Source organism: Emys orbicularis, chromosome 4 (genome assembly GCF_028017835.1).
Source record: "Emys orbicularis isolate rEmyOrb1 chromosome 4, rEmyOrb1.hap1, whole genome shotgun sequence".
NCBI lineage: Eukaryota > Metazoa > Chordata > Testudines > Emydidae > Emys > Emys orbicularis.
This window is the reverse complement of record NC_088686.1, coordinates 106,438,289-106,461,579: the sequence shown is the minus strand read 5'-3', so window position 1 is coordinate 106,461,579 and position 23,291 is coordinate 106,438,289. Positions and strand designations below refer to the sequence as shown.

At 40.9% G+C, this 23,291-nt stretch overlaps 1 protein-coding gene across 1 annotated transcript in view; it reads left to right on the top strand.

The window, feature by feature from the left end:
* The first annotated feature begins 14,991 nt into the window (after positions 1-14,991).
* Positions 14,992-23,291, top strand: part of PLEKHA7 (pleckstrin homology domain containing A7) — a 291,060-nt gene continuing 282,760 nt past the window's right edge. Inside the window, exons 1-3 of the mRNA XM_065403332.1 lie at positions 14,992-15,080; positions 15,167-15,243; positions 15,412-15,469. Coding sequence (XP_065259404.1) covers positions 14,992-15,080; positions 15,167-15,243; positions 15,412-15,469 — 224 coding nt within the window. The remainder of the gene's footprint in view (positions 15,081-15,166; positions 15,244-15,411; positions 15,470-23,291) is intronic.

Sequence of the window (23,291 nt, the reverse complement as noted above, 5' to 3'; positions counted from 1 at the left end):
GACAGAAGGTGGAAACCAAGAGAATGGACGCTTCAGGGAATTTGTGGTAGAATATAAAGACTTTTACTCCTAAATATCTAGACTGAATGTGACCCAGCTTGTTAGGGCTAGTCTACACTGGCAACGCTAAAGCGCTGCTGCGGTAGCACTTTAACGTGGCTTGTGTGGTCGCGGCATAGCGCTGGGAGAGCTAAAAAACCCATCTCGGCAAGGAGCGCTGGTGCACTGTCTACACTGGCGCTTTACAGCGCTGCAACTTGCTGCGCTCAAGCCCTTAGTTACTGAAGGTTTTTTATTGGATGTTAATCACCTTAAGTGAAGTAAATTTGATGGTCTCAATCCACATTAAAAAATTATCACCAGAATTGGAACCCTTTTTGGCAGTCTCACACTGAGGCCAAAGTATGAATAAGTATGAAGAATTAATTACACACGCACCCCTATAATCTGGTCCCACATTGGTGGAGCAATCTGTGGGAGCCTGTACTGTCACAATCCATGGAGTAACTGTTCTGTGGATTAGAGAACACCTGTCGCTAGAGAGGTCAGTCTGGTTTTGCTAATAAACATTACATTCACTCAAGGAAACAAGGTAAAGAAATTTCCTCAAAATTGCTACAACTCCAAAGAGTAAATCTAATTAGCCATGGTACCTGGTCTTAATACTTTTACAAAGCCTGTATAACAGCATCATTGTTAACATCAGTTCCTTCTGCACTCTGGAAAAAGGGCAGGGGCTGACAGTACAAAATAAAAAGTGGAATTTTTAATTTAAATTACATTTTTTTTTGGTTCAGCAACAACAACAAAAGCAGCGTTAATAGCAATCATGACTTTGGGCCAAGGCATTTCCTGGGAAATTAGTCGGTATCTGAGGAGAACAGCCTGAAGCAAAACTTGTTATCCTGATCAATCCCTAGGAAATGCCCCAGGCCTCTGTTAGTAGTACAGCAAAATTGTGCTAAAGTTCCACTTGAGAATTTGCACATTCTCTGCAGATTTGCATACAGTAAGAAGGAGGCTTTGTGGTAGTTTTTCAGGATCTTCATTTTCACCATACCACAACGTGGCCTTACCAAACCTCAGCCAGACACATTATGTGGGATTTTTTTCTTTTTAAAATGGGTGCTGCTCTGACAATGTCTCCACCAGAAAAATTTGGAAGGAAATGAGCAAAACACCCACATAATTATTGTTGACAGAACACAGCTGTAATTTAACCAAGAGTGATATATTGTTAAGCCAGCCATCCACATCTCTGTTAATAAACCAATGATTTTAAAAGTATTTAGTGCCCAAAAGAACTGTACAGTCATTTTGCTTGAGAAACAAATAATGTAAAAGACATCTGCTGGACTATGATGATGTGGGAGTAATTATTGCTAAGTCTCTGAAGAACAATTAGAATTAGTTTTTATTACATTTTTCACTTTATAATTAACATTGTAACTGAAAGAATCAAGATGTAAATCTGAATTAAAAGGAATTTTAAGAGATACTGAGAAATATAATACTTTACAAAGCCGTCTGTGGAAAGACTATACAATGCGGAGTCAAAAAGACAAGTTTACCCTTGTACTATACAATACATTGCTTTGCTTTTGTTCTCTTCTGTATTCAGTCTGGTTAATTGTTAAAATTGGATTTCAGAGAACTGTGTAATTAAGAAGTAGTAATGAATGTATCATCAACCTAGATGATTATTGCATTCATTAGATATCTCAGTTATAAAAACAGTTTACAACAAAACATTCTGGAGTCTTGTGAGAGTCTTAACTATTACAGAAAGCACCAATAAAGGGATATCAAAGGAGGGAGGGAGATAAACTGAACAGGGTACAGCAATCTTTCAGTTTATCTGAAAAACACTGATATACCCTGTTAAACTATAAAGATCCCCAATATTATCACTCCTTAATTGCATAGTAACTTCATATGTAGATTTAAAAAATGCAAATTTGTATCACATGGATTCTGAATGGTGTGAACTGTGATGCTTCAGATATAACCAAAAGGTTATTATCCATCAGAGGCTAGAGTAGAAAATAAAAGAGCTCTGAAAGTAGTACTATTTTAATTGAAGGAAAATACTTAATTTTCATTTTAACTCACATAAAACAATACCAAATTTCATAGAGAACTTAGTTTTTTTGTACTGGCCCTAGTTATTAAGGTGTCAGCACTGTTGATCTGTTTCAAATGCCTGTATTTTAAAAGCAGGAATGAAAAGGTTTGACATATGTATAAGTCATTAAATTACAGAACAGTGTTTTGCACCCTGATGACCTATTCGATTATAAAGTAAGCTGAGACACAGAATCTATTTTTGACCTATTATATGAAGGGCCACCTACACAGACTCAAGAGGAGTGGAGAACATATTAGAATGTTTCTCTCCACCCCTTCTGTGATAGTCTGATTCAATAGTCCAGTCATAGCAACAATTTCAAGAGCTCTTCTATGCAATTTCAGAAAATATCCTTTCCCCCTTTTTTTTAAAGCATACCCACATTATTTAGCACTCTGGACAGAAATGGCCATCCAGGTTACTACCTAACAGATCATTGGTATTTAATAGAATAATGGCATTTTATCTCTGTGGCTAGTGGCCAAGCAATAGAGCTATTTAGCCAAATTGAGTCTTGATGTAAGAAACGAACCTCATTGAAGTTAATGGAATTGCATCAACTTATATTAGGGCTGAATGTGGTCCCTGTGACGTTGCACTCTATATGATTTTATGAAAATATGCTAATGGGTGAATATAATATAATATAATATAATTAATATAATATAACTGGAATATGCTTCATGCAAAAGGTCTCTTGTAAGGTATCATTACAAAGCTTATAATCTACTGAGTGTGGTCATCATATATGTATAAATGTATCACTCTTGTATTTGAAACTAGAAATATGAAATATAACTCTGAGGTCCGATTGTAATTATGCAAAGTGTGGGCCATTAATGGTGGTTTGGAATCTTGATGGCTCCCAGCAACTGGGACAATTGACCGTAGATGGCTCTGTTTACTTGTAAGTCTTTGTGTATACGTGTGTGCTGGCAAGTGGGTAATGAAGTCTTACAGTGACACATGATCATGTCACCTGAACTGGAATCCATCTTTAACCTGGTGCTTTTCCATTTAGAAGAATGGGTGGGAACCCAGAGAGGGACAAAGGATTCCTGCCTTGTGCAAAAGATATATAAGGGGGTGGAACAGTCATGAGAAATCCTCTAGCTACCACCTGAGCTGGAACAAGGACTGTACCGGGGGAAGGATTGGGCACAGACTAGGAAGGTGTCCAGTCTGTGAAAAAAGCCTGTTGAAACATCTCTGAGGGTGAGATTTACCTGTATTCAGTTTTCTTACTGTATTAGGCTTAGACTTGCGTGTTTTATTTTATTTTACTTGGTAATTCACTTTGTCTGTTATTACTTGGAACCACTTAAATCCTACTTTTTGTACTTAATAAAATCACTTTTTACTTATTAATTAACCCAGAGTATGTATTAATACCTGGGGGGGGGGGCGCAAACAGCTGTGCATATCTCTCGATCAGTGTTATAGAGGGCGAACAATTTGAGTTTACCCGGTATAAGCTTTATACAGGGTCACATGGATTTATTTGGGGTTTAGACCCCATTGGGAGTTGGGTATCTGAGTGCTGGAGACAGGAGCACTTCTTAAGCTGTTTTCAGTTAAGCCTGCAGCTTTTGAGGGACGTGGTTCAGACCTGGGTCTGTGTTTGTAGAAGGCTAGCGTGTCTGGCACAACCAGGCAGGGCACTGAAGTCCCAAGCTGGCAGGGAAAAACGGCTCAGAGGTAGTCTCAGCACATCAGGTGGCGTCCCAAAGGGGTTTCTGTGACCCAACCTGTCACAGCCCCCTTTGTGCAAATCCAGAGAATTCCAATTTTCTACTGAACAAAACCATTTAAAAATATTGTGTTGATGCACTGGGCTAGATTGTGGAGTTAACATGAGCCTGGAGTAAAGATTCATGTGTAATTGTGCTGCCTTAGGAGTCACAGCTTAGTCCCTTCTTCCCTCTTTTCCAGGGCAAGAGTAAGCTACACCAGCCTGCACCTTTGACTTTAGAAAAGTTTTCTAGCTTTTTTTTTTTTTGGACTCATCTCTCCAAAACAAATTAGCCTGCAAACTCAAAAGTGCTAATGCTGCAGCTTATTTAGAATAGGCACAGGAGTTGTAAATGCAGAACAAGTTGTAAATCAGGGCTTATAAGTGTTTTGTTGTGTTACTCTTGCTGAGGAGAGGTGCCTCAGAGTTACTTTGTGAGGTTAATATGGGAATTTTACAAAGACCTATAATATACAAGGATTGTGATGAGATGGGAGCACATACCCTACATTAAGATAGGCAGGGAAGGGGTAAACTAGGGGTTCATTAGAGCAAGGTGATAAAGAAGAAGCAATCTTTCCTTTTCAGCCTGTAAGGAAGCTCCTAGGGTTGGACTAGGTCAGGAAGCAAGGAGAAACTAGGAAATTGACCATCTTGCATAGAGTATACTTTGTAAGATAAGTTTCAGAGTAGTAGCTGTGGTAGTCTGTATCAGCAAAATGAACGAGGAGTACTTGTGGCACCTTAGAGACTAACACATTTATTTGAGGATAAGCTTTCGTAGGCTAAAACCCACTTCATCGGATGCATGCAATGGAAAATACAGTAGGAAGATATATATACACAGAGAACATGAAAAAATGGGTATTGCCATAGCAACTATAACAAGAGTGACCAATTAAGGTGGGCTATTAGCTGCAGGAGAAAAAAAACTTTTGTAGTGATAATCAGGATGGCCCATTTCCAACAGTTGTCAAGAAGGTGTGAGTAACAGTAGGGGAAAAAACTATTTCCCCATGCTATTTTTTTTCCCTACTGTTACTCACACCCTCTTGTCAACTGTTGGAAATGGGCCATCCTGATTATCACTACAAAAGTTTTTTTTCTCCTGCAGCTAATAGCCCACCTTAATTGATCACTCTTGTTATAGTTGCTATGGCAATACCCATTTTTTCAAGTTCTCTGTGTGTATATATATCTTCCTACTGTAGTTTCCACTGCATGCATCCGATGAAGTGGGTTTTAGCCCACGAAAGCTTATGCTCAAATAAATTTGTTAGTCTCTAAGATGCCACAAGTACTCCTCGTTCTTTTTGTAAGATAAAGTTGTTTATTTTGGGTCCCCTGATGAAGTTGTCTCTCTTTTCTTTGCAGTTTTTGTTGTTGCTTGTTATTACTTGAACCAACCTGAAGACCGCTTCAGTTCTGACTCCATGCACATTGGGTTAAGAAGGAGAAGCACCTCTGTGCATAGGCACTATGCAATATTTTTCTTTTTATTTCTCTTTGTTTTTACATGCTTTCTTGCTACTCATAGCTATTGCCTGGGTCACACTCATACAGAGTTGTTGTGTTGTATTGTATATACAGGGAAAAGTAAATGTATCTTTAAATGTTTATCAATATAAACAAACTTACTGCTGATTCCAGACTCAGCTGTTGCAGCAGCTCAGTTGAGACTGTGGTAGGAGGGATATGGATATGGGGCAGGAAACTTGGAGAAAGTGTAGATGGATGTGAGCCTAGGTGTAAGAGTTTGTCCTATCTCGGGGAATCTCTTTCTGCCCCACCACCCCCACGAACATGATACAGTTCTGTTGTGATCTGGAAGCCTACTTTCGTCGTCTCCGACTCAAGGAATATTTTCAACACACCACAGAACAGGCACTGACCCACAGGAACCCTCCTACCAACACTACAAGAAGAAGAATTCTGTGTGGACTCCTCCTGGCGGTTGAAATGACAGACTGGACTTCTACATAGAGTGCTTCCGCAGACGTGCACAGGCTGAAATTGTGAATAAACATCATCACTTGCCCCATAACCTCAGCCATACAGAACGCAACACCATCCACAGTCTCAGAAACAACTCTGACATTATAATCAAAGGGGCTGACAAAGGAGGTGCTGTAGTCATAATGAACAGGTTGGATTATGAACAGGAGGCTGCCAGGCAACTCTTCAACACCACATTCTACAGGCCACTTTCCTCTGATCCCACTGAGGAGTACCAAAAGAAATTACACCATCTGCTCAAGAAACTCCCTGCTACAGCACGGGAACAAATCTACACGGACACCCCACCCTAGAGCCCCGACCAGGGATATTATCTGCTACCCAAGATCCATAAACCTGGAAACCCTGGACGCCCCATCATCTCAGGCATCGTCACTCTTACAGCAGGATTATCTGGCTATTTGGACTCTCTCCTCAGACATTACGCTACCAGCACTCCTAGCTATCTTCGAGACACCACCGACTTCCTGAGGAAACTACAATGCATTGGTGATCTTCCTGAAAATACCATCCTGGCCACCATGGATGTAGAAGCTCTTTACACCAATATTCCACATGAGGATGGAATACAAGCTGTCAAGAACAGTATCCCTGATGAGGCCACGGCATACCTGGTGGCTGAGCTTTGTGACTTTGTCCTCACCCACAACCATTTCAGATTTGGGGACAACTTACACCTTCAAGTCAGTGGCACTACTATGGGTACCCACATGGCCCCACAGTATGCCAACATTTTTATGGCTGACTTAGAACAACGCTTCCTCAGTTCTCATCCCCTAGCACCCCTCTTCTACTTGCACTACATTGATGACATCTTCATCATATGGACCCACCTGGATTTCAACAATTTCCACCCCACCAGCAACCTCAGCCTGGACCAGTCCACACAAGAGATCCACTTCCTGGACATTACAGTGCAAATAAGTGATGGTCACATAAACACCACGCTATACCGGAAACCTACTGACCGCTATACTTACCTACATGCCTCCAGCTTCCATCCAGGACATATCACACAATCCATTGTCTACAGCCAAGCCCTAAGATACAACCGAATTTGCTCCAATCCCTCAGACAGAGACAAACACCTACAAGAACTTTATCAAGCATTCTTAAAACTACAATACCCACCTGGGGAAGTGAGGAAACAGATTGACAGAGCGAGATGGGTACCCAGAAATCACCTACTAGACAGGCCCAACAAGGAAAATAACAGAACACAACTGGCCATCACGTACAGCCCCCAACTAAAACCTCTCCAGCACATTATCAACGATCTACAACCGATCCCTCACTCTCACAGACCTTGGGAGGCAGGCCAGTCCTCGCTTACAGACAGCCCCCCAACCTGAAGCAAATACTCACCAGCAACTACACACCACACCACAGAAACACTAACCCAGGAACCAATCCCTGTAGCAAACCTCGTTGCCTACTCTGTTCCCATATCTACTCTAGCAATACCATCAGAGGACCCAACCACATCAGCCACACCATCAGAGGCTTATTCACCTGCACTTCTACTAATGTTATATATGCCATCATGTGCCAGCAATGCCCCTCTGCCATGTACATTGGCCAAACCGGACAGTCCCTACGTCAGGGGCGGGCAAACTTTTTGGCCTGAGGGCCGCATCGGGTTTCCAAAATTGTATGGAGGGCCGGTTAGGAGAGGCTGTGTCTCCCCAAACAGCCAAGCATGGCCCGGCCCTGCCCTCTATCTGACCACTCCTGCTTCTCGCCCCCTGACAGCCCCCCCGGGACTCCTGCCCCATTCAATGCCCCCTGTTCCCTGTCCCCTGACCGCCCCCCGGAACCCCTGGACCTGACTGCAGCCTGCCACCCCATCCAACCCCCCCATTCCTGACTGCCCCCCGGGACCTCCGCCCCATCCAACCCCCCCGTCCCCTGACAGCCCCCGCCACCCTATCCAACCCCTCCTCTCATTCCTGACTGCCCCCCGGGACCCCTGCCCCATCCAACCACACCTTCCCCCCATCCCCTGACTGCCCCGCGCCACCCCATCCAATCCCCCCCATCCTTCCTGACTGCCCCCCAGAGACCTCTGCCCCCATTCAACCCCCCCCGTTCCCCGCCCTCTGACTGCCCCGACCCCTATCTACACCCCCGCCCCCTGACCACCACCCCGAACTCCCCTGCCCTCTATCCAACCCTCCCACTCCCTACCCCCTTACTGCGCTGCCTGGAGCACCGGTGGCTGGTGGCACTACAGCCGTGCCGCCCGGCTGGAGCCAGCCACGCCACCGCGCAGCACAGAGCACCGGGTCAGGCCCCAGCTCTGCAGCTGCGCTGCCCCAGGAGCTCGCAGCCCGCTGCCCAGAGCATTGCGCCGGTGGCGGGGCGAGCTGAGGCGGTGGGGGAGGGGGAACAGCAGGGGAGAGGCTGGGCTAGCCCCCAGCAGGAGCTCAGGGGCCGGATGTGGCCCGCGGTCTGTAGTTTGCCCACCTCTGCCCTACGTAAAAGAATAAATGGGCACAAATCGGACATCAGGAATGGTAACATACAAAAGCCAGTAGGAGAACACTTCAATCTTCCTGGACATTCTATAACAGATTTAAAAGTAGCTATACTTGAACAAAGAAACTTCAGAAACAGACTTCAAAGAGAAACAGCAGAGCTAAAATTCATTTGTAAATTTAACACCATTAATTTGGGCTTGAATAGGGACTGGGAGTGGCTGGCTCATTACAAAAGCAGCTTTGTCTCTCCTGGAATTGACACCTCCTCATCTATAATTGGGAGTGGACTACATCCACCCTGATCGAATTGGTCCTGTCAACACTGGCTCTCCACTTGTGAAGTAACTCCCTTCTCTTCATGTGTCATTATATAATGCCTGCATCTGTAATTTTCACTCCATGCATCTGAAGAAGTGTTTTTTTTACCCACGAAAGCTTATGCCCAAATAAATCTGTTAGTCTTTAAGATGCCACCGGACTTGTTGTTTTTGTGGTAGAGACTAACACGGCTACCCCGATAGGTGAGGGTAGGGGACAGAAAGGATATTGATGGATGACATGGTGTCCTACTCCCTGGCCTTGTAATAGAGGGGCTATACAGCAAGCAGACGAGAGGGAGAAGGGCAGAACAATGATGGATTTATAGTGGGGTATAGTAGTGGGGGAGATGGAAGTGAGGTGCATTGAATTGGAGGAGGCACAGAAGGGGATGCAGGAAAAGGCGGAGTCTTCTCTATGCATAAAACTTAAAATGCTCAACATATTCTAGATTTAAAACTTTAAGCCTCTTAGGTTTAAATCTATATAAAAGCCTCTCAACACCCTTTCTGCTCCCGATATCTCTCTCAAAGATAATTTCCCTCAAACGCACACCACTTGTGGACTTGCAAAGTCTGCAGGAGGGCAGCCCTGCTTTGGAGAGTCTCATAAGTTCTGTTAGAGTAGGGCTCTGCTCCTATAGTCTATATTCTTCAAGCTGATTTAAAGGTTTGTGTTCATTTCAAACAAACATATTCACAAACATCATTCTATTGAAAGTGTTAAGGGTGAAGTATGTTTCATTGCAGTTCAGCTAAAAATTCCCCTGACCAAAAAAACCCACACGAAAAACCTCACCACCACTCTCTTTACAAAAATCCAAACATTATAAAGTCTGAAAAATTAACAGTTAAAGGCTTTCTACTGCTATACAATTGTTCAGCTCTATCCCCACATACACTTTAGCACAGACCCAGTCTTAATTGTGCTACCTTGTTTTATTCTGTAATGAAAATATGGTATGGATGTATACTGTTGCCTTTACATAAAGTTTGTTAAATGTGTAAATACAGATTTTGAAAGAAAAGTAGTCTTAGGATACTTTGGTATGTAATAGTTGCATAGTTGCATAAATTCAGTGTGATGTGTAGTGAAATAGAAAATAATTTTATTAACGGAATTGGAATGCTTAATCAATTTTTAGCTGTGGAATATGTTTGTGGTGTCACAATTGTATCTAAATAGACTGTTTTCACTATGTATATTATATTGTATAGCAACTAATACATCTAGGGTTTTTTTGTAGTCCATAATGTTAGAAAATTGGAACTGAATTACTTTACTAGGAAATCAACTAGAAATTCATTTTGATTTATGAATATAGTTTTGCAGATTTTAGAGAACAAAGTTAAAGTTGTGTGGGCAGTACAAGTGATAGTGAATGATGAAGAACGATATGGCAGTGGGGAACTACCTGCATATCTTAAAAGTTAATTTCCAAATTTTAATATCCAATTTTTTTAAAGGTGGAGGAGTTTTGTAAAGAAGGTATAATTATATAGATAACATTAGCTGAACTCCATTAAAAGACATGTTCGACATTAACACTTTCTAATCCTTTTTGTTGTGAATAATCTTTTTTTTTAAACCAAAAAGAGTATTTAGCATTTTTCTTTACTCTAAGGAGACTTCACTGTTCTGGAAGCAGGAGTTTGAATTTGATTTGCACCACAAGCATTGCTTTCTCTGTGGCATTTTCCCATCTGCCTCTCTCAGTTGTTACAATCTCTCTGTTGACCTGAGTGTGAACTATCAATCAGATCACACTGGGTGTTGATTTGGTGAGCATGAATAATAGCCTTAAACATTATTTGCTGTGCCCAGTGTCTTCCTCAGTGCCTTCCAGGAATTGTAGAAAGCAATTAAACTTATTCATATTCTTTCCAGCATCCAGAAAAATGAATAATTCTTTCTTCAGACTTTTGGATTCCCCTACGTATAAACTGACCTGGTTTACTTTGAGCTATATTCATTTTAAGATAGTTGTAGCATTATAGGGTGTGATCTTGCGCCTACTGAAGCCAGTGGCAAAACTTCCAACCTATTTCAATGGGAACAGGGTAGACTCTCATATACACACACGCACGCACACAATTTGCCTTCAATTTACCTTTATTTTCCATGTCCTTTGGAGCTTACATTCTGTGTTTCACTCACAGTATGCCTGTTTTAAATACACAATAAAATTAAATGAATGTATGTTAAAGTACAAGAGAATATGCTCATGTTCAACCCTTATTTGGCATTACTGTTGATTGATTTATTATTAGCTGATACTGAGTAACATTGTGATGATTCCTTCAAATATTTTTTGATATATTATTTTATGCAACAGCAACATCAAAGTTAGAAATGGGTGACCAAACACTTCAGCAGTGTGAAATGTCAGAACAAACAGTTGTCTCTTTCCTTCTTTCTTGTAGTTGTCTCATCTAATTTTTTTACAGCTGTTGATAAATTTTTGCCACACTTATGTCTATTCCCACTGACTCCTGTGGTCCAATTGATAGAGCACCGTACTATGAGTCAGACATGGGTTTTATCCCCAGCTATGTCATTTACTGTGACATTGGACAAGCCATCCTTGCTGTATTTCACTTTTACTATCTGTAAAATGGGGCTAATTCTTATTCACCTTTTAAAATTACTTTGAATCCAAAGCTATCAAAGGGCTATACAAGTGCTACATATTACCGTTTGTGATACTGAGCCAGAAAGGGTTAAGAAAAAAAATCACCATTTATTTCCAGGAATTAAATCTCCCAATCTCACTTTTTTTGGAGCAATACCTTCAAAAAAGGATCTTGGAAAAAGGAATTTACTTAATTTCCTCAATGACTTTTTCATATTTCTATCAGTCCTTAGCCTAACAGTAGCACAGTCTTTTCACATGAGGAGTCAGTGTCGGATTTCTGACTTGTTGTAATGCTTGGGAATTTTCCCTTACTGAACTGGACTTTTTTTTTTTTTTTTGCATGGCCTTGGGGGAAGATGAGCAGGTTGCACCATCTAGAATTGGGTATAAGTGATTTTGTACACATAGCATTTGTTAGGGGGGCTGTATCTCGGGAGGCTTTTGTTCAAATGATCCCAAATTTAGACCACTAACCCTACTCTGCACCCCCATGAGGCGCACAAAATTTCAAGACCATCTGAGTCAGCACGTGGATTTTCGAGTACTTAGAAGGGTTGTCTTTTAATCAGTAAGTGACTTAACAGTAACTACTGTTACTCTGCTGTAATACAATATTCTGCTTTTAAGTATTGTATATAAGGTCTGTAATAAATGAGTGCCAATGCAGCACATTCTAATAATGCAAAAAAGTCTGTGTAGTTGTTTATAAGGTATATGTTTAACCTTTATGTTAAAATACAGATTATGCAACTGCAGACTAGACTCTTGATAAACAGTTTATTTAAGTCAATGGGAATCTCCACTGACACCAAAGGTCTTTCAATCAGGCCCTTGTAACTCAAAGGGAAATGTTTGCCTTCAAGTTAAGAAACTTTCTTATTTTATTATTTAACATATATGAAAACTAAGCTGTATATTTGTATGGTTTTATTAAGAAAGCCTGTTGTTGGTTAAAGGACAATAATTAAAAATATTGATATGAAACCAGCTGAGATTAAAGTGTGTAAGTGCATGTAACGGAAGTTAAGGTATATCAATTGAATCATGTAGAAGTCTTTCATCACCACCTGATGTTAAAGAGCAGTAGTAATTCAACATGTCAATATCAGTAAGAGAATTTAATATCTCTGTGGGATAAGAATGGGACTTTAATGTGCAGATTAAAGAGCTCAAATCAATAATGAGAAGTAATTATCTCTGGTAGGGAGAGAAGTATGCAACATCTTTTTCAAAAGTTTATAGTTGCTTACACAGCCTCAGAAGCAGGTTTTAATGTTGAACAATGCTAGAATAGGTTCCTTTTGAATTATTTAAAATATTTTCCATTACGTTACTGAAGACAAGTCACAATATCATTCCAAGTAGTGGTTTACACAATGAAGGGTTATTGTTAAACTCAGTTAGTGGTCATTATGAGTACAGAAGTCCACGCAATCATGCGGGTCTAGAGGCAATGCTATGGGAGGGAGCTATAGGCCAATTTAGTCCATGCAATTAATGGGTGTAAAAGGACTTGCCCTGGGAACTACAGTAAATTAAGCTTGAGTCTTGTTTTATCTGCTTTTTACAGCTATATGCACATTGTTGACACTAAACAAGTAAATAATTATAAAGGCAATAATAACAAATGCAGAGGACGGAGCTTATCACAGTGCGAAGTATCTGCAAGAATATACTCCTTTCTGAGCACCACACCACTAGAAAGATATTGACACTGGTGGTAATTCAAAGAAAAGTAACAAAAATGTTCAGGAGTTTGTAATGCTGACTTAAGAGGAAAGGTTAGGAAAAGTTTGGTTTATTGATGATCTAGGAGTAGCGGTGCATAAGATTCTACCAATACTTGGAAGGTGTTAGCAGTGAGGGAGAGGAATTATATGATATGGTACATGAAGACATAACTAGGAAGAATGGGATAAAAGAAAAAAATTAATCTGTATAATTAATCTGTATAATCCTGCATGAGCAAAATGAATAGGAGTTTTTCACTTTCAGCATCTGTGAATCAAAGCATAGGAAAGACATTCACCCCTTAAGCGCTCAACAATTCATTAAAAATCCATCCTATGTTTTTCCTGTGTTTAGTAGAAACCAGCTTACTTTCCAATATCTTTCCCAATTTAAAAGTTCTTGAGGCCTGATTCTCCCTGGCTTTTATCTTTTGTGTAGTTATTTGCACTTCTGCAAAATCAGGATGCAAAAACTCTACCATGGTAGAATGGTAGGGGTGTGTTTTACATCCACTTTGCACTGGTATATGTAGCTGTGCAAGACAGTGGGGAATCAGAGTAGAAAAACAGGTTTCAATGAATGTCAAATTCATCTCAGCTCTACATCTTTCAGTAGAGGACTTAGTTTGCTGTATATAGGTCCTTGGAACCTAAATATCAAATGAGACCTTGGAAACAGAGGGCCCCTGTGTACTGTGTATACATTCAAGATCCCACAGTATTTTAGTAAAAGAAGGAGTTTGACCCAGTGACTTTAGCTAAAATTTTCCCTTCCTCAATGCTGTGTAGGGTATGTACATTTTAACCCTAAAGCAACTGCATTTCAGCAGCATTGCATATAGGAGGTACTGTGCAATAAAAGGTGCCATGTAAATGTATTGCAAAATTCTGCTTCATTAACGATCTGGTGTTTCCATTCCCTTGGCTGAACAACCACACAACCTACCCTCCCCCTACTTCTTCAGTATAGCCACAGGTTGCTGGCAAGATAGCAATTAATCTCCCTCATCCTCTTGTCCTCTACATCAAAGGCCTAGACTGACTAATGCCTCAGCCTGGGAAACAAGTGGAGGAAGGAATAATAACTTTTTATATTCAGTCCCCATACTGAGTCATTCCATCTGCCGTGGACTTGCTGGTTTCCTCGCAGAGCGTTCTCCATAGGAAAAACAACAACAAAAACCAGCAGGCAAACAATTTTTTGCTAGGAAGTGAGGGACTTTATGAATTAGGAGAAAACAGAGAATCATAGGTGCTGAAACAAGGGGTACTGCTGCACCTCCTTTCTTGAAGGGGTTTCCACCATATACAGGGTTTACAGTTCGGTTCAGTGGCTCTCAGCACCCCTGCAGAGAACGGAGGCTTGGGTCAGATTAAAGGGGGGACCAGACACATGGTTGTATCCCGTGTATGTATGCGAGCTGGAGTTCGAGGGGAAGAGGAGGGCAGGAATGGGGGAACAAACAGCAATCGCTGATCAGCAGGAGTTACTCCGCTGCAGTCAGCGGAGTTGCACCAGCTAAGGTAAGCGGAGAATTCAGCCTGTTGTGCCCTGTTTGTGTGGGGGCATTTCAAGCGCGTTGTGGCTGGGGGGAGCGTATGTGGAACAGGCACCGTGAGCCCAGCTCCGTGCGGGGAAGGGCTGAGCAGTGGGACGCCCGCACTGTAACCAGTGAGCTGAGAGAGGACCGGAGCGGGTCTGTCTCTTCCCTCTGCAGCCAGTTCCCCGGGGAGAGGGATTCTCTCGCGGCTGTACAGCCAGGGACCCGCCACCCCTGCCCCGCTCCCTTCTCCTCCTCTCCCAAGGGAGCGGGCAGAGTTCTGCCTGCGCCTTTACCAGCCGGTGGCGGTGGCGCTGCTGAGCAGAGCCGGGCACTGGGCGCCGGCCGCCCGCCCGCGCTCCCCTTGGCACCCCCTCCCCGGCCGGCCGGCTGGCTGTGCGCACGGCGAACATGGCGGCGGCGGAGGCGGTGGGGCGGGACGCTCTACCTGAGCACTGGTCCTATGGCGTCTGCAGGGACGGCCGGGTGTTCTTCATCGAGTAAGGCGCGGGGAGGCGGGTGTGTGGGGGTCCGCCCGGGGCTGCCCGTCACTAACAGGTGCATGTTTTCCGCTTCTCCCTCCTAGTGACCTGACCCGCTCTACTACTTGGCTGCATCCTCGCACCGAGGAGCCCGTCAACTCCGGCCACATGATCCGCTCAGGTGGGTGCCCGCCCGGGGCTGGGGGTGTGTCGCGTGGCGGGGGAGGAGCGGGTAACGACCGTTGTGTGGCGGGGGTCTCGCGCCCTCCCCAACCTCCCCCGGACAGGGAGGCACCTTCAGGGCACCAAGTTCTCACTCCCTCCCCCTCCCTTTGTTCTGCCTCCCCAGATCTGCCCCGCGGCTGGGAGGAGGGGTTCTCCGAGGAGGGAGCCAGCTACTTCATTGAGTGAGTACCTCGCTCCCCGGCCCCCGCCGGCGGGGCGTCCCCCCGCGGGGCAGCCGGCGTTGGTCGGAGGGAGGGAGCCGCTTGTTTTACGGCTCGCAGGGGGGATGGTCGGTTTCTGCGTGTGTGAAATGGTTCCCGCAGCCTGCGCTTGGCTCCTGTTTAATGATTACCGCCAGGGAAAGCGAAAATAAAGGCGGCGGGGAGCTGGTCGCTTGGAAAGCGAGGAAGGAGCCGGACGGGAGATGGAAATCCAGGGTCTCTGGCTTTGTCCTGGGCCGGCTCTTGCCTTGCCCCGTCTCCTTGGAGCTTTCTCTGTTTATTTTTTTCCCCACTGAGAAGCAACAAGTTTCACCGGGGGGACGGGGACGTCTACTCTTGGCGGTGTTTACATTGCAGGTTGGGGCAGCTGGGGCTCTCCCTGGCTGCGCTGGAGTAGCGAGCGGCGGCTGAAACTTGGCGGAGTGTTTTGCTCACGCTGAATGGAACGTGTTTGGAGCCGCACCGCAGCAACCAAGTGTGTTTTAAAAACAATGCTGCGTGAATGAATGAGGGCTGCGGCGGCTTTTCTTAAATCCGAGTGGATTTTATTCATTGGTTAAAAAAAACAACGGAGGTGTATTCTCAGGATGTTTCTGCGAGGAGGCTTTAAATGATAAATGACAGTACAGTAGGATGGGAGGTAATTGAGAAGTGTAACTTTATTCAAAAGCAAATTAACAGGAGCTGGAGGACACCCATGCTATCCTAAAGAGGGGGTGTGATCACAATTAGGGTATTTGGAAAGCTGCAGAAAATGTGGGGTAAATTGTGGAGGTGTCCGTATTTGGGTTTTGATGCTCCTACAGTATAAATAAACTCTTGTTGCTTTACACTAGTGGTAATTATATAGATAAGTATTGCAAAGGGGAGAAAGTGGCCTGATGTTTGGGCATATATTGAACAACTGGGATAACTTTGTCTATATTTCCATGTTCGTTATGCCAGACTCCTTGCCACCCTGAATCAAATGATGAAGGTGCTATAATGAATGTATATTTAATACCTACATTGATCTTGTGGAGGGTTTGCATTCCTTTTCTCTCTGCCCCATAACCCTATTCATTCCTCCACATTTTTAATCTACTTTTTAAAATCTCTGTTTGGGAGGGAACACGTTAAAATGAACAATAAACTTGAACAGTTGTGGCAGTGCAATAAAATGGAGGATCATTATATCCTAAAAGAAACAACCCCTCTGCCCCTTTATACCTAAAGGAAAGATACTTGCCTGGGGAAATGTCAATTCTGCAAAACTTGATCCTCTTTCAAAGCTGTGGTGCAGCATTACCAGTCACTTCCTGCAAATATTCAGGATGTAGGACGATTTAAAAATAAATGATCAAATTCCCATATGTTGGCCTACACAGGTGAAATAGTTCAGGGATGTTCCAAAGTTAAGAAGATCCATGGATACTATACACTGAGTATTAGAGCATGCAGCAGAAGTGAAATACTGAGAGATTGACAACCCAAGGACACAATATGCCTTCAAACTCCTGGGAGGTAAATTAAGATCTCAACCCATAAATGGAGTCATTTGGAAACTTCGGAGGTTGTGTGCCTGAGGACAGGTGGAGTAGCTTCTGTCTCCTGTCGTATAATAGCTTGTTTTTTTTAAAGATATGTTTCTGGGCTCTTGTTTCAGTTGAATAGCTTGTAATGGGAGTTGTCTACTGAAAAAGTTTGCCTCTTGGGCTAGGAAATTTCAAGAAGATGGCTGTCATTTTGCATATCCTATGGCTTTCATGGATGATGTAGTGTTTTTGGGGTGTTCCCAGAAAACCAGTTGTCATTTTACTTGTGCAGCATATGACCTTTGAGATCATGTACTTGGATTTGATATTTTCGAGATGCCTTAGTCATTTTGCATCCTACAAAATGTTTTGGATAATTGAGTACTCGGTGTGTTGGCATTCCTTGAAAAACTCCTGCTACATAGGAATTTATTTTCTGTCCTTCTATGTGTGTAATGATATATGGTGCCTAATAAGCTTCAGAGAGATTTGTAGGAGCAGGTACCATTCTGAATCTGCTATGGATGGTTTAGGGGGAGAGAAGTAATCAGTGTTTGTAGGTTGTCATTCCATGAAGAGAGGTTCTTTTCACTTTGCCTGTGCAGACTGCCACCGGACCTAGAAAGTTGTAAAACTTACTTTGGGTTTCTATTCCAGGAAACTTCTTCCAAACTTCACGGTGTATTCATATTCCTTTTTTAGTTTAATTTATTTTAGTATAATATGTTTTACTTTTATCCTTTGCTCTCCTTCATACACATTATTGCTCTCCTTGTAGTTTAGTTTCCCATGTTGACTTTCTTGAATACTTGATTGCTAATTTTAAGTGTTGACTTTATAAAGGAACACATTTAAAACTTTCCCAAGTCATCCCTTTATTAGTGACTCATCTCTGAAAGTTTGATTTATTCTGGATGTTGTTAATTTCCATTGTCACTTGAAATAATTTAGGAGAAGAATATATACTTTACACTTTATATTTGCGTATTAACATACATGATAATTAGATGCACCTCAAAACCATGCAAACACTTTTAAGTTAATCCACTGCATTATACATTAGATGCCATGCAACATGGTGGTAACTAGTAATACCTGAATGTGTACCAGAAAATATCTCACTTTAAAATTTAAGTCAAGATTAAAAAGGAAACATGATCATGGTAGTAAGAAGACAATATTTTGATTCAAAAGTAAGGAAGAATTTATTACTGTTTAACTCTGTTTATGGTCTGTTTACCATGAAAAAAATGCACTGACTCTAAAGGCTTCACTTGGTGATGGTGACTTTTAAAAAGGACTCCAATTTGCTTCTTCATTATTTAGAAGCTTTGACAATTCTGCATTGTATTACAGACGTGTAACTGATTTCCCCCCCCCCCCCAAAAAAAAAGGCAAGTCTGTTTCAAGATGTGGCAATTCTATAGTTACCTGCTTCCTACTATTACTTTTAAGACAGGATCATCTGGTTTTAGAATTGTCATTTTTTTCTTGTGTAATCAACTAAAATTATTATATTAAGTGGAAATAAACACTAGCAAATGATAGAATAGATTTTTTTCGTGAAAAGTGAATTCTTTATGCAATATTTATTTTGACTCTTGAAATTAGAATATCAGTAGCTGAACACTCCATTTTTTTTGTTGGGCAATTATTGAAATATGTGGAAACACTTGCATTTTTGTTGTTTAAATGAACACGTCTTAATTAACAGTCACACTAAGTAGTTTTACATTTAAAATGAGAAATAATTGAAAAGGATCTTTTCTTCTAGTACCTGTTTTAAAACATTTTATTTGATACCATCTTTCAAGCCTTGTTAACCTAGTTCCTTAAAATGTCAATCTATTCAAGTTTCAAGGAATACAAATATTGTTAACATTAAACAGGCTCCTTTTAAAGAAAAAAAACACCCCAAACTAAGCAACCAAACTCTCCAGCCTATTTTTAGCATTTATATAAACTAAGTAGCAATAATAATGTGTCTAACCTAATGTGAAGCAAAATTGGTTTTACTTTCTAGGGTAAAGCCTTTCTTGAGTTCAATTTTTGATGAAGGAAGGAAGAAATCTATATCTGTAAGCCTGACTATCATTTTTCATCTCATGGGATCATTGAATGCTGATTTGTGACATAAAAATTAATCAAACCAGTTAAGGAGATGCCTTTCCAAAATGCTGAAAAGACTTGATATGTTGTTAGAGTATGGCCCACCTACATCAATATCAGATAAAGGAAACACATTGATTCTTTTAAATTCTGCCTGATTAAAATGTATTAAACACACAAGCTTTGTGGAGAAAAGTTGAAACATAATTATTTAACCTGTTGAATTTGATTTTTTTTGAAGACTGAACACACAGAGAATACAGTGATCATGGTCACAGAGCAGCATGCTACGTTTAGAGAAGCATTGATTGAGAAGTGATACTAGAATTTGTGTTTTCTGCCTGGGAGTATCATGGTAGGTGGACCTGTGAGAGCAGAGTACAGCGTAAATTGGCATTATTTTCTATTCTCTAATGATTGGTTGTAGCTCAGGGACAGTTGCTTTCCATCTAGTTATTATAGGATGAGCACAGCATTGATGAATGAGTGCAGCTGTAGTAGAAGTGAATGAAAGCCCTATTAGACTTGCTCAGACTGGTTTCAGAAACTTGAGTTACTGGCATGTGCAGGTGAATTGGCTTGGTACACTCCCTGCTTGGGGTAAAGATAAGGTGAATGCAGGGAAAATACTGAAACAGTTGATCAAAGTAGATACACACATACTTAAGCCTTAACGTGTGTTCATTAGGTTAGTGCCTCCACTAAACATCCAAAGGACTTTAAAGCTGAACAAGAACTGGAAGTTCTGTAAATTCTGTTCTTATGTTGCCTTTTTATAGTTTATTAAAAGAACTGAGAGGTATACCTATGTAAAATGCTTTGCCCTCCAAAATAATCCGTTCGGATAATTGTAACCGGGCTTTATCTGCCCGTGGTAATATAGAAATACGTATGTAACATACCAGAAGAAATTGTGTACTACACTATTAAAACCTTCGGCAGGTGTAGTGAATAGAACTGACTCTAATGGCACCAGTATGTTAAAATGGCAGCTTTGGTATTGAGAAAACTAAGAAATTATAACTGGAAATCAGCACTTAAAATAACTCAAGATATTTCATCATTGATTTGTTTTTAAGCAATGTCTTTGATCTATGGCTTATGTACCAACTTTGACTCTTCTTCAGGGAAGATTGATCAGACCGAGGTGTGTTTGTGTTCAGCTAAAGAGTCATTGTTTATAACAACTATGGTATTATTCTTTAATGAGTATTCAGTGTTTTCCTGTGTGCTGAAAATATGCATAGCACATCCTTCAAGTGTTTTAGAAACACATGGCTCTTACTAAATATTACACACAAAAAACTAGTTTAGTTTAAAAAAACATTGTTAGGGTTGCAAAGATAAGCACTCAAAAGTGAGGAAATACTAGAATTCTGGTTGCCTGTGCAGCCTAAATTCAACCTCCATATGCTTATGCCTTTATTTACATGATGGCATACTATTTTATTTTTTTCCCCACAGGACCCCTGCTATATTTAGTGCTCAATTAATGAGCAGCTATTCAACATTTTATTCTCTCCTCCTTGTTTAGTGTGCGGCTGTAGGTCTTAGTACCACCCTGTGAGGAGATGGGAGAGTGTGTGGTGGTGGGGGCACTAGGGATATGTATTGATAAATGGTCAGATCTGTGGGCCGTCACAGAGGACTTGTTGAATCTGATGGTTGTCCAAGATGCTTTCCATTCAGGCTAACTGAGGGAACAATTAAATGTCCCTTTGTTTAGTGAGAGCTGAAACAATAGACGTTACCACGCAAAGACTAGACTGAATGCAATCACAGGGACATGAGTTGTCCTTCTTCATTTCATAGGTTCTTTATTTTAAGAAAGAAAATTGTATTTAATTAAAATAAAAATCCAACTTTTAAATTATTTCTTAATTATTATTTTTATTTATTGCGACTTCTAGAAATCAGACTCATTGTCAGGCACCCAGAAAATAAGGAACTCACAGTTAATGACTACCTGTGAAAAGTTGTGATTTAAGTGACTTGGCTAGCATCACATAGAAACTTGGTGGCAAAGGCAGGGATAGAATCTGCTTCCCCATTGCAGCATTCATTTGCCTTAACCAAAATCATCCTTTCTCTTCCTTCCTGCAATTTCCTGTCTTATTTACTACACACCTTCCAGCTTCTGCAACAAATGAAGTGACAGCCTCCTTCACACACAACCCCGATTCATCCCCAGAGCTGGTCTATCCTGTGGAAAAAATAGTCTGTGGTCATGTAATCAGACTGTATCATAATGTGTATGCACAAGGGGGAAGAATTATTAAGGTTACACGGGCCACTTTAATCTGAGCATTTCCTAGGTTTTGAGCATTTGACTTTGCAACCTTAATGTTGTTTTAGTGTGTGTGTGTGTGTGTGTGTGTGTGTGTGTGTGTGTGTGTGTGTGTGTGTGTGTGTGTGTGTGTAAAATACATGTATAGAGTATAGCATTAGGTTGTAAGCTCCCAGGGTAAGAGACCTGTTTTCCTATTTTGCTGTAAAGTACACCTCTACCCCGATATAACGTTGTCCTCAGGAGCCAAAAAATCTTACCGCGTTATAGGTGAAACCACGTTCTATCGAACTTGCTTTGATCCGCCGGAGTGCGCAGCCCCGCCCCCCCAGAGCGCAGCTTTACCGCGTTATATCCAAATTCGTGTTATATCAGGTCGCGTTATATCGGGGTAGAGGTGTACTTTTATTGGGGAGATGTGTATTCATGGGAGCTTTTTATTACTTTCAGATATTCTGATCTAAAAGCCTCTCTAAAATGTGAAGATTTTAAAAATGCAGTTCTTAAATCATTTTTTATTTGTAAAACAAAGTCCATCCATAATCTTTCTGTCTGTCATATAATTCTTTGTTAGAATTTTTTCTTGTGATCGTTAAAGCAGCATTAAAGAGAACTAGAATCTTGGCTACAAACACTGATGTTAAATCCCCAGACCACATGATTCACAAATTATATCTCTCTTTAAGCAAAAGGATGAGTACTACTGTGTGTTTTAGAAATGGTAATCTTAATTACACTTCATTTTGAAATACATAGTTTACATGTCTCATAATATGCTTCCTAACTAGGGTTGCCAGGTGTCCTGCTGGAGTAGTCCGGTTTTTAAATATTACAAAGTTGGCAACCCTATACACTGTTCTAATTATAATGGCTGCAGTTTTTTAAGGGTGAGCCAAACTCATAAAAGGGAAAATAATTTTTAGGTTGAGACTGGTGTTCTGTTTCAGGTGTCTCCTTGTACTGTAGGTGTTAGTGCAGTTATCAAGTTCTGCTGCCTATAGGAATAAATGCCATGATTTTTGTCTGGAGAAAAATTGTTTAAATGAGGCTATTTCTTCCATATGATGAATAATTGAGTACAATAAAACCAATTAAAATAATAGAGTTTCTTCAGGTTTTAAGGTTTGAATGCTAGTGAATGTGTATGTACTGTAATAGTTTGCTTGGAAATAAAATAATCTGAAGTTTTGTGGGGAAAAAAATCTAAATCTTGTTTTTGAATTTAGCTTTTTCTCTGAGCAGAGAACAAATAGGCTATATCATCTTGATCCTTAGTACTTTAAAAAATTTTTATCTGAAATTAAATACATCGTCATTTATAGTAATACATAAATTTACATAATGCAGTTTTGTTTACATAATTTTACTGCTGTGTAGTTTGAGATGTGGTGAATATATATTATTGATCTTTCACAGTGAAGCATAATGTGTTTCAGATTGCATAGTGTTAAATGTGATATTACATTCCTTGAGTGGTTCTTTACAAGAATGCAGTAGATCAGTGCTAAAACGATACACACTTAATATAGCCAATGAAATACATCAATTTCTAGTGAGGCATTCTAGTGTAAAGTATTATAACACTCTCCTTTGGAACATAAAAATGTTCTATGGTAAAGTAAAGCAATATATTCTTCTTAACTAAAATTTTTTATTGGTTTTCTCCCCTTATTATTTTATAGAATATGCTTCTGTGTTTATAATATTTTTGCCTGCAGCTATGCAATTCTCTTAACTTAGCTGTAGTTCTGAGAGAATTGAGTGGCTAGCTGATTAAGAAAAAAATTCTTGAGAGCTACAATATACGGTACAACAATAAGGATTTTTTTGTTGTTCCTTTCAGAGTCAGATGATTTGATGCTTTTTTTTTTTC